The 12,909-nt window shown below is 36.3% G+C and overlaps 1 protein-coding gene across 2 annotated transcripts in view; it reads left to right on the forward strand.

Annotated features, from left to right (window-relative positions):
* Positions 1 to 947, forward strand: part of HSD17B4 (hydroxysteroid 17-beta dehydrogenase 4) — a 62,426-nt gene extending 61,479 nt beyond the window's left edge. For both annotated transcript variants that reach the window (XM_059492452.1, XM_059492453.1), the window contains exon 24: positions 527 to 947. In XM_059492452.1, the coding sequence (XP_059348435.1) occupies positions 527 to 616 (90 nt within the window). In that variant the 3' untranslated portion in view covers positions 617 to 947. The remainder of the gene's footprint in view (positions 1 to 526) is intronic.
* The last annotated feature ends 11,962 nt before the right edge of the window (positions 948 to 12,909 follow it).

Genomic DNA, 12,909 nt, shown 5'->3' on the forward strand with positions numbered 1-12,909 from the left:
GTATATGTTTGTATTCGGTAGGAATTTGAGTGTGTAGCTTACATTTTCATTAGTCTTTAATTTTCATTTTATAGCCTTTTCATTCCATTTTTTCATTTCTTATAATGAAATATGGATATTTGTAATGTGAGGGGATGATGCTGGGAGCTTGATTTTTTGTGCCCTGCTGAAGTTTTGCCATCAGATTCTGTGAAAGCATTTTTTCTTACAGTTGGAGAAATGCTCTGTGCTATATGTGGAAAGGGAACAGAGGCCACTGAAGTTGCTTTGTGTTTATTTTATTTAATTTTTTTCCCATGAGTGACAGTGTTGGCCTTGTCTGCACTATAGATAAAAAAATCTGGTTGTGGATGGCATTAGAATTGAACAGGTTTTTTAAATAACTGATAACCAGTTAAGCATTGTGCACTAAAGGCTTTCTCCTGAGTGCTAAACAACCATTCTTTGGTTTCTTATTTTATTCTAGTGACTCTTTGGTTTGTTAGTAAACAGTTGAATACATGTTTTTCCCTTCTGTCCTTTTTAGGCATTCTTCGCTGGTAAACTAAAAGTGAAGGGGAACATCATGCTGAGCCAGAAACTGGAAATGATCCTGAAAGACTATGCCAAACTCTGAACTGCTTGATCATCCACCACGTCAGTGAAGAACTGTAGAAGATTGAAACTCAATTAGTTCAGAACCAATGATTTGCAGGCTAGTTAACACCAATGTACCGATTCATTATACTGCTAATACACAGGCTGATTTAATTGCTGTAGACAGAAGTTACAAAATGAAAATAACTGTTATTATTGTCCCTTTTTAGTTTCTCAGCAATGGTAGAGAATCATACTTTTCTGATTGTTCATCTTTACCTAAATGAAATGTATTTAGTTCTTACAAAGAAGCTTATATTTCTATGTTAATTCTGAAGAAAATTAAACCAATAGACTTCATTAATACCTCCTTTTATGCGTCTGTCAGTCTTCATTCATCTTGCCTTAGATAGACTTAGCTTCTGTGAGTCTATCTGGTTTATTATTTAAACGAATAGTCTTTGTCTCAAGCTCTCATGATTGTATCAAAATAACTGGAAGATGGAAGTAAATTCCATTTACTTACATCATGTCATTATTTGGGGTTTTTTTTCTGCAGAAAAAACCTCTTGGAACTTTGAACTCATATTGATTAACCATTTTCATATGTTACTCTTGTAAATCATAAAGTGGTTAAGATTTAGTGTCTAGAGGAAGCTTTTTCATGTGAGAGGCATTAGCACTGCACCAAAGTCCGTCACTAGACCCAAACTGTTCTTCATATAAATTCAGTCTCTTGAGGGCTGGCATCATGGCAAAAGGGAAAGATGGAAGTGAATTCCTCATTTTCAACCTATGGCCAGAACTGAGTTAGCATCTCTAGCCATATGTATTCCTAAACAATGTATGCTCTTAATCACTGATTGTCACATGAACACCTGGAAATTTGATTTCATCAAAGTGACCAACATTTTGCATGCTCAGTTATCTCTTTTTTCACCTTCAGATGTGTTCTGTTGTGTTACTTTTTAGAGATGGAAGAATTCAGACCATCTGAGGCTTTTCTTCTTGATCAGAGGATCTTTTACAAGATGCAATTTTTTATTCTTTGGGTTGTTTTTGTCCCAGAACTTCCATTCCCTGACTTTGTGAGCAGACTATAGCCATTAAAGAACCTTGTGGGGCTGCAGATGAGCTTGCCAGTTGGAGAATAAATTGTACATGTTCTAATACTAAGTCATATTCTCAATAAATTTATTTCTTCACAGCTGTGCTATCAGCCATGCTTTGGTTCGGGTGGAGAAACATGAAGTATGTCAACAAGTATCTAATGTAATTCACATCATGAATAGATGGGAAACAGAACAAATAAGAAGTTTGCCATCTTAAAGAGGCCATCAAGTAGAAATTATGGAAGAAATGTCCTTTTACCACTTACCATTTCCTTTTTTCATAGCAGTCGTTTTCATATATAATACAACATAATAATTGCCTGTACTGCCCAGCTTCTGTTTATCAAGCAGGTTTGTGTCAAATAGGTAAAGGGATCTTCTCTTAGTTTCTCTGAAGAAATTGTATGAGAAAGAGAGATTGATTTCAGCTTTGTAATTTTATGCATGAACTTGGTACACCAAAACCCCTGTTTTTTTACATACATATTTCCTGCCTATAAATCCATATATACTGCCATAAAACTATGTGTATTAAAGAAAAAGGAAGTGTGAGTGACCAACTGTGAGACTAGGAAAGCAATTACCAATACATCCATATAAGAATATGGTATTTGTTTTAAGTTACATTGTTTTATAATTTCTCAACAGGTGTGGTTGTTTTTTTCCCCTCAACCTCATAAAATGTCTGAAATCTGAAAGTACTGCTTCACAATGAAGGAACAGAGTGTTAGCAAGCATTTTTTATTTCCTCTGTTTAAGTAAGAAGCAAAAATATTCAGATGGGGTAAATTAGTAATACTGAAATTCGTTGCAATTTAACAAGTTGGAGATTACTAAAGAACATAATTTTACTAAATGTCTTGGTATGTGTTGGTTGAGGATGAAAGATTTATAGCTACTCTTGTAATTTCTACCCTGCATAGTTTAAGCTGAACAGAAGATCTTTACTCTGGCTTCAGCTTTCTCCCGCACAGTGAACTGGTCATAGATGCTAACCTTGAGTGGAATGGAAAGTCCTGTTCTTCTTTTTGCATACCCAGGCTCCCTGAGCACACCTCTCAGTATTGTGATAGACTCTTTTTAGGAGTATAACTCAGGTGTTTAATTCTTTCATCTGTTATATGGCCTCAGTAGCTGTTATTGATTATTTTGGCATGTTGATTTTATTTCTAGTCCAAAATATTTAGCCTAAGAATGTTGCAGTTAGGTGATGCTAGTTAGTAACTTGACCTGCTTACTGCTGCAGGTAAGGTCAGTTTGCTGTGTTAAATATATACATGGTGTGGTTTGGAAGGTTTGGCTTTCATTTTCTTCCTAGTACTTGGAAACATTCTGTTTATGGTTACTGGCTTTTAGGAGTAGTATTCTCAAGAACAAGTAGTAAACTCAGTATTTTTATGAGAATCCAGGGACAGAAATGTTGGCCGTTTTGGAAGGTGGTTTTTTGAGCGTGGATGATTGACAGCTGTTTTCATCTAGAACAGTCTTCCTCATTCAGGGTATTGTGTATTCGAATCTCTCAATGTCTCTTTTGTCTGGAGTGGTTTTGGAGACCTTTCTTATCATGTCCCTGCAAAAATACCTCTGTAGCGGCAGGTCCTAAAGACATGCAACAGTGAAACACCCTTTTCTTTCAGGGTAGCTGCTTCTTTGAATATTCTTTGCCAGCAATGAGTGCCTTGGATTGCAAAGCCACACTTGTTTACCAAGTAGCTCAGATAACTCTTCAGTGAGACTGCAAAATTTAGTAGAAAATAAGGAGGCTTTTGCAAGCATTTTAGCAGTAAGATTCTTAGTAGTGCATGTAATCTCTTTAATGTAGAGTAGAAGATTGTCTGTCCTGAATTGCCATATGTGCCTTACGGTGTTTGGATTAATAGTGTGAAAAAGGTGTTGCCTGGACATGAATGTAAAGTCTGGACTTCAGATTTCATGACGCTGACATAAGAATTCCGTTTCTCATCTTTCTCAAATAAGTGAGTAACTGCTACACATGGCATAGTATAATTTTATTTCTCTTCTCCCTTCTCCTTACACTCATTACAGTCTTCCTGCTGGCTTGCAATCCTCCAAAAAGTAAGTTGTGATTCCACTGACATATGTCCTCTTCAGTCATTTATGGTTTTTCTAATTAAAGGAGGGGAGCAGTAGTAACGGATGGGGAAAGTTTATGCTTTCTAGTCAGTGGAATTGTTCTTAATTAGTTTGTTTCAAAGAAGTTCAATACACCTTCCAGCTACCATCAATAATTACAGTTAACAACTCTTTAAAAGTTGACAAGTGTGTTCATATTCAGAGAATATTAAAATGATAAAAGTGGGGAGGAGCAGAGGCGTGAGAGAGTGGTATACTTGAGCAACTGCAGGCAGAGGAACTTGGATGTTGTCTCCTCTTAGGCTTATTCCCACCCCCCATTAGAGGAGTTCACTCCTAATAGTTATTTGTATTCATTGGGTAGCATTCCCTGTAAAAGGTCCTTTATCAGTCAGGAGTTACTTTGTTAAATTAAAAAGCTTTATGAAACTGGAGGATTCAGTGATACAATAAATAAAATATTCTAAGGCGGATAAATGGGCATTTTAAAATAGTTCAGCAGAGTAGCATTCAGAAGGTGATGACTTTGTTTTCACATAGCACAGCCTCCTAGCATGAACAAAGGTCTTGCTTAAGCCAGGAGAAAAGGAAATATTAATATCTCCACATTCCTGCTATGGATTTTTTAATTCTACTTCAGTTGGTGCAGATATCTTCCTACTTGCATGAGAATGAGTTCTCCACAATTCATCTGCAGTAAGAAATTTTGTCCTTCAGGCTGTTGGCTGTTTCTTCAGCAGACTGACCTAGAAAGCACCAGACAGCAGCAGGTATGAAGTCGATTAGGAAAAATAAAGTAGGCTATAAATGTGGTTTCTTTTATATGACTTCCATACTACCCTCATGATACAATTCAAATGTTTCATCTGCCTAAAAATCAGTTCACTAAACTGGAATGACAGGATCTTAGATGAGTGGGCAGGCTGAGCTCTGAGAGGTGTATCTGTTGTGTCTCTCAGTAAATACTATCAAAGTTCCCATTGTCTGCTAACTAAAATCACTATTGAAAGGTCACTGTGTCTCAAAGATAGAATCAAGCAAGGTATAATAATATGCAAAATTGTCTGAATTATATGGTGTAATGGTGTGTGCATCTTTCTGAAATTAGAATACTAATTTCCTTATATTTCCCTATGCTACATTTGCCCTGATGATGTCAAGTGCCTTTTTTCTGCTGGAATCAAAAGTCACTTAAGCTGAAAGAACAGTTGAGAATATCCACATTTGAATAAATATATAATTTAGGTTAAGATTAAATGTTTCTTCTGAATTTCTAATTATAGAAGCATATAATCACATGCAGTCATAAAATAGTTTTTAAAAAATATCAGCAAGTTGGTGTACAGAATTTGTAATTTCTTTTTAACCAGTTCTTCCTCTTTCCCTTTTCCTGCCTGAGCTCTTCTTGCATTTTTGCCAGTTGTCTTGTGAAGGCATGTCAGAAGTATGAACATAGGTTAATGTGGCAGTCAGTAGTTCATGAAGACTTGGATTTGGAATGGGAAAGAAAACCCCATTGTGGTAACCTAGATTTCATCTGGATCTCACTCAATGTCATGACAAATGGAGCAGCCATAAAAGTCTTACAGTTATGATTCCAGTGTGAACTAAGGAAAAAAAGGGAATAAGTAGATGTAAGTTTGTGTTCCTATCTCAGTTTGTGTTTCTAACTGCAGCCCACACAAAAAGAGTATGTTACTATAAATGCTAAATAAACAATTGTAGTGAGTTGTTGAGGTTTCTTTGCATTCTCTAACCAACTAGTTTTGTGTTCCTGCACATTTACAAAGAAAAAGAAAGGAAATTCTCATCTCACACTGGAGTCGAAGAGCCTACAATCTGGTTAGTGTTTCCAAAATTATTAGGACAGCAAGTACACATAGAAAGTAGAAATTGAGTTGCTGTCTCTTTCAATCAATGTGCCTAGGTTAGATTTCAAAGCAGTACACAAGTATTTTTCCTCTTATGTTGCTCTTTGTGTGCTGTTCTTCACTCGTAGTCTCTCCATTGAGATGAAGACCATGAGGCTTGTGGAGCTGCCTGACCTTTCTGTTCCCAGCTCCTCAGCCTCTGCCTATCTTCTGCCCAAGCTGGTCTGTGCTCTGCACAGTTCAGCCTTCTGCTGCAAGAATCTCAGCCTGATTTTCATGAGCAGTGGGAAATGCAATGGATATCTGCTGTAACCTTATCTGAGCTCATAATAGCTCTGGTGCTGAGAGCCTTGTAATCCTGTTAGGAAATTATGATAAAAGGTAGCAGAGTTTCTGACTGAATGTAATAATACATGTGGGGTTTTTAGGTGTTTCTTTTTTCATGAAGACAAAATGAGTCCAACTGAGGACTGCATCAGGAAAAATACAACTTCTCTAGCTCAAAAGATACTTTAAATGAATTTCTGATTATTTTTTCAGTCTGTTTTTACATGTGTGACCAAGGACAACAAGCAAAACTGTAAATATAGAAAAGGAGGAAAAATGACTTGTCATGACCACTTGTCATTTTTCTTTTTCTGAATTAAAAAAGAAGGCTTTAAAATGTGGATATATGTTCCCTGTGTGGTATGTGATGCACAACACTGATTCAGATGGCTTAAGTGAATGCCCAGAAATCATCTGTCTCTGAGGCTGCCAATGGTCAACACTGACTAAGGTCCAGTTTCACTTTACAAAATTCTTCTGATAACTGATCTTACTCATATCTGGAGGAAAATAAAACATTTGTGATCATTCAAAGTTAGTGTGAGATTTTGGGGTTTTTTTCTCTGTTTTCAAAAAAGATATGTGTATCTTCATGCCTTTTGCAACTTCGAGTGTGTTGATTAATTCCAGGCCACTTAATGAGCCTGCAATTTCAGTAGTTTTCATTGTCAGAATCTGAGGCCAGTGTTGTTTATTATCAAAATACCTTATTTTGTAAGGAGATAACAATTTACAGTCAGAATGACATGCTTTTATTTAATTTTCCAGTATTCCAAAAAGAGCTCCTGAAACCACTCATCAGAGGACAAGCGCTCAGTTAATCAAATCCCTGCTTGATGGTGTGAGATCATGTGAGGGCCTCTTGCTATTTCCTAGCAGGACTATGATTAGTGAAGGAATTTTCGTTTATTTATGGCAGTTTCTGTAACTGTAGTAGTCAGCCTTACTAAGACAGACTGAGAGTCTGCAGCACACAGGGAATCTTTCTAGTGAAGGTCTAGGAGACCAAAGGAAATTATTTTTCACAGTGGTTTAGACACCAGAGGCTGTAATGTATCTTCATAGCTCTTCATGTAACAGTTCTCCTATAACAGCTTTGGACTCACATGATTGTAATGCAATTTATGTGTGTTTCAGCTCTAAGCTCCAATAGTAAATGTATTGCTACACCCAGTTAGACAGTAATTTTTCTTAAGTGCCTTCTCAGAATTTCATAAGTCTGTCAGAAGCTTTCATGGTTTCTGAGATTTTGTAGCTAGTATAAAAATTGCATAGAACATTGGTTTTGAGGGCTGATAAAATACTATTTTAAGTAGATGAAAATGGAGACATTTAACCCATACCAAGCTAACAGTACTCCCACAGAGTTTACTCTTTCCCCCTCAGAAGAGACCAAAAATGAAAGCCACAGTGGGGTCCTGGGTTTAGAAACACTTCTAGGTGGTAGGTGCAAAGCCTGCTTTACATACAAATTTAGTCATCGTGAAGAGTTTTTCTCTAAACACCTTTTCTATGCTCTCCAAGAGGTTTAACATGTCTGTTTTATGGAGCACTCTGTCACTCTGTTGCTAAGTGATTGACAGAGGGAACCAAAAGGCATACTACATTATGTTATTTTCACTTAAGTAATTCCTGAAAGAACCAGTCTGCACTTTGATGGTGTAGTCACTGACGTGATTGACTTAGAGTTGTTGTATGAAGGGCAACTAAAAGTAGACAACAAAATATTTTAAGTTCTATGACTTTGCACAGGGCTGATAATGGACTGAAGAAAATTCTATCTTCAAACCACTTGTGGGATTCCTGGCCCCTTGGTTCTGTTACCAGAGAAGACCTTGGGCAGACAGTACTTTTCACATTTTCTTCTAATACTTCTTTCCTGCAGTTTTAGCATTTAAGTGCATTTTAAGGGTTATTTTGGAGAAAGGCAAATGTTGTGTAAAGTAACTGAAGTCATCATGGCACTACAAACCACTTTCAGAATTATCAGTTCTAAACTTCTCAGGTGACAGTTCTGTAATTATCATTTAGTGAAATTCAGCTGTTAAAAAATGGGCATGGATGTTGTTAGTAATTAGTAAACTCAGTGCTGCATATAAGGCTTAGTTGCTCATCAAAAACACTGTATTATCACTCTTTAACTCCAAGCGGCAATGCACCTTTAAACACTCTACTTTTATGCCTTTTTTGGTGGTTGTGAAGGAATATGCAAATCTATAGAGTTTGAAATTCTGATTTGATTAACAGGCAATGCTATGTAGATTGGAATTAATTAATACATTAATTTTGTGTGTACCCTGCATGTACACACAAAGGAACTGCAATTCCTTCTTTGATGCTTGGAGTAGTATTAAAATGTGTATATATATAAAGTGTCCTGATAATCTCAGATGGCAGTCTTGAGGCTGCCAGTTAAAACCCATTCTGGTTCATCTGTTTGGCAATCTGGGAGCTCGTCTGGGCATTCAAGCCATGGGGAGGGAGCTGGAGAGAAGGAGAGTAGGCAAATGAAGCCAAAGTTTTAGTTATTTCAGGCACAGATCTATAGTCTGCATGAAATCAAGTATCTCTATGTGATTCTCACAGGTTCATGAGGTATGGAAAGCATGAAGTACATTGCTTAAACTTTTGAGATCCATGTGGTAAAATCCACCATAAATGTACACACAGGTCTCTCATCTGAACACACATTTCAGTGCTGCCTTCTGTGTAACCACTTCTTAACAATTAAATGATGGTGGAAAATGTATTTCTTGTCCAGAAATGGTGTTTGTGTCTTGTGCAATTGGAATATCAGTATTGCTTTCATGGTATTCTTTATGGCTAAAAGATGAAATAATGTTCTGATACAAACACAGTGACAGGCACAATGCTACCAGTTGTTACCCACCAAAAACCTGTGAGGGCAGTGTTCTGTTATCCAAAAACGTGTGAAAAGCCAGAAAATCTAGGTAACCTTGTCTAATTAGTGCAGCAAGTAGTTAAGCACAATAGGACTGGCCAGCAGAATAAATCATTAATATAGATGGAGTGTTTTAGCAATATTATTTAGCTACTGGGATAATTGAAGTTTTAAAGGGTTATCAAATCTTGTGTTTCTCTGTGTACTCTATTATAAGCATAATTGCTTTCATTGATTGCTAGTACTGTTACAAAGTAAGAGTGGAGGGATGCTAACCAATCATTCCACAGAGCCAGAAGAACCAGAAGAATCAGAGCCAGAAGGCTCTGATACGAAGTTCCTTGGAAATTTTTGTTTAATTAAAAATCCAGCCAGACAGAAAGAACTCATGACCACTGCTATAGAATGCTGTTTACAGATTTGTAGGTGAACATTAATTCCATTCTGACAGTTTAGTCGGGTAGAAAGCTTTCCTTGGGGGGCTCAAAGCTTAATGCTCTCCTCGAGTACATCTCTCTGTGATAATGCTAAATTTACTTTTCATTCATACACAGTGAGATAAAAGTTTAAGACTAAAAAGGTGCAGGCGTATACCTCCTAACTTGAAGTAGTTACAGTATTATTCTTCTAGGTTGAAGCTACAACTGGTTAAAACTGTTATTTTATATCCTTAATTTTCTGATTATCTGGTTTCCAGAGATCTTTTAAAAAGGCATGATGTCTAGGGGCTTTTTTTAATTAGATCTTTTTAAAAAGCTCTTCCATGGAGATTCAGTTGTTGATTTGGTACTAATACTTTCCTTGGGCAGTGCTTGCCCTGTATTTATCTTCCTGCTGGTATTGTTGACATAGTCTTCATTTTCTCAACTTTTAAACTCATCAGAGTAAGGATTGGTATGTGGAATCTACCTGACTTGCTCATGCCATGTGACAGATCTATAGTGCATGTTCTTAAACTAAATTTCTGAAGTTCTGCTCTACTGTGCAAAGAACTAGGAGTTTGTTTTATCTTTCAATTTCCCATTTCCTCAGGAGAGCCATGGTCTAACGATGCTGAGACTAGAAGTGTGTAAGAATTCCAGTCTTTTTAAAACTAAAGGTAAGTAATAAGTTCTATGAAACTGGGTCTAGAACATCTGAAAGTATCAGGAATGCATGGACTGGAGTTTCTTTCTAATAATGCAAAAATAGGCTTTAGATCCAATGCTGTATTTTTTCATTTATTACTATGATGTTCTTTGTTGCATTAGTAATAATCTCTTGAATATTTAAAATATTTTCCCAATATGCTGACAGTGCCCTGCAAAAATGTCTCTTTAAAGTGATGCATAGATATCTGTCACAGAAGAACTAATTTAAAAAAGAATCTTCAGCAGAAGGAGTGAAATCCAAGCGAAAGTTTATGAATCATTAATAACAAGAATGCATTAAATCTCCTGCAAGAGGTAGAATGAAAATTCCCCTGTTAGATATAAATGTAGTGTTTATTTAGCAAAGATGATACCTACATTGTTGGAAAGATTGATTTGTTAACAATTCACGAGTAATTTCAATGATAGATTGACATGAAAGAGTCTACATGTATTAGTCAGGAGGACTATTTTGCCTTGGTGCTGAAGTGCTGCAAGATTTCTTTCTGATGTAGATATAATTCTTGGATTCTCTGGTATCACAGATGCCATGTGTGGGTTGTAATAACAATTTTGGTGGTTTCTCACCGAAAAAGCTACTAATTATTATTTTCTTCAATTTTTCATTTGTTAAAATGGCTCTCTGAGATGTGCAATTTATGAAAATTTTCTGGCCTTTTAGGAAGTTCTTCTCTGTATCAGCATGAAATACAACCTGTCTCACTCTTCATAGAACTTCAGAGAACAGTAGCAGTGCACTAAGACCATATGCATTCCCAAGAAGCTAATAAAACTCAGATAATCTGATCAAACTGGAGCTGGTACATTGCTGAGTTTAGAAAAAATACCTGTTAGCTCTAGTTAAAGTCCCAGTAGCCACAACTTACATGCTTTGTAATCAGAGGGAAGATTTTCACAGATAAAATGTCTTTTACAAAGCCCATGGCATTTCTGACTTGTGTTCTTAAGCATGTGGTTTCTTCTGTTTAAGATTCAGCGCATGTATGAGGGAAATCTGCTGATGACCAGTCTCTAATTTTATTGCACTAAACTGACCACAGTAAAAGCTGCGATAGGGAATGAGTAATCTTGCTCTGAAAACAAACAAACATGCAACCTTGCGCTTTTTCAAATACCCTTTGTTAATAGCAGCAATCCTTTCTGCTGCAAAATTTTGAATGTCTTACCAAGCCCCTGCTGTATCAAATACCGCAGTGTCTAGATCTCCACAAGGGACTGGATTATGCCCCCTTTATTCCAAGGGTTGACACTGCAAACCATGTGGTCTGGGGCTTCACCTGTCCCAAGGAAACTATCCCAGTAAGTTCTGAAGGTGTTTTGCCAACATTTAACTCTGCCCTCTTGTAATGATCATTTTTCTGGTAACAGGGAAAAATTATGCACTTTTTTGTCCTCTTGAGATGTCTGCAGAGTAAAATCCAGGTTCGTAATTCTCAGACTTCTGAAGCTGAAAGTAATTTTTTGAATAATTGCTTTTCTCATTGATATATTTTTATAGAAGACTTCTTTCATCTTGATAAAAGTCAGAGATTAAGAAATACACTGACGACTTTGAAGTCATTGAAAGTATGTTGTTTCCATAGAGACATATTGAGATAATATTTTGCTTTAAGAAGGATAGAAAAATCAAAAATTGGATTAAATTATGAAACCCTAAGAGCAAACTAGAAGAGGATATAACAATGTGAGCTGTTGTGAGATGGTGTTTAGTTGCTAGGTGCAGCCACATCATATTGGTGTTATCTGCACAGTGCTATTCTTCTAACATGAAAATTGTTAATATTCCTTGACTCCAGTAAAATCAATTTAATTGACTTATGTATTGAGCAAATGGAAACCATCAAGTTGACACTGTTATGTGGCTTTATGGTAGCAATATTTGTGCTATTATCATCCTCTGTTTTGCTATACTCACATTTCCTAAAGGCACTACTGTTCTTGTTGCTGTCCATATCAGAGGATAAAGAAACAGTTATATGTGCCATAACTTTGATTCAAAGAACATTACTTTTCTCTTAACTGTTAAATTACTTGGATCATCATTGCTTGAAAGAAAAGGTGCTTATCTGAAGGAGTAAGGAGCCGTGAAATTTATATGCTCTCTTACAATGCCTTTCTCCTTCATATTTGAAATAGTTCCATTAGGGAATTGTGTTTTTCATCTGAAGTATTATTCAGCCTGAACGCTGGCTGGTCAGGATGAACATTTTTGTACTGGACATGGTCAGATTTGTTCTGCTGTGTGTCACAGGCTGGGTGGTGTGATTAAATTATACCTGTCAGAGCTCTTAGCTGCAGAGGGAAAATCTTCTGCTTTTGGTTTTGGAGAATGTAAATGATTCATTGCTGTGAAAATCCAAGCAGCCATGAGAAGCCCTTGAAGTTTTTAGATGACAGGCATATTTTTATTGCAGTATTATGCATGCTTTTCTACTCTGTAATTTCAAACATTTTGTGTAATAGATTTTCAATATTCAATGCAGGATTTCTAACAAATCTTAGGCCATATAAAATAATGATATTTATTAATTAATCCTTTTCAAATACAGTGAGGTGTTTCCAATGTCTCTGCATTCATTTGGTGAAAAATCTGGAAACTATTAGAAATGTTTTTTAACATATTGGTCTGGATTATGAATCAATTTTTAGGGACTCTTTTTTAGCATTTATTAATCCTTTTGTATTTTTTTATAAGAAAAAAATCATAGAATAATTTAGGCTGAAGAACACTTCTCAGATCATCAAGTCCATCTGCACACCTAACACTGCACCACTAAAACATGCCTCTAAGTGACACACCAACACAAATTTTAAATACCTCCAGGGATGAGGACTCAGCCACCTCCCTGGGCAGTTTGTTCCAGAGCTTGACAAGC

Source organism: Ammospiza nelsoni, chromosome Z, assembly GCF_027579445.1.
Source record: "Ammospiza nelsoni isolate bAmmNel1 chromosome Z, bAmmNel1.pri, whole genome shotgun sequence".
Taxonomy (NCBI): domain Eukaryota; kingdom Metazoa; phylum Chordata; class Aves; order Passeriformes; family Passerellidae; genus Ammospiza; species Ammospiza nelsoni.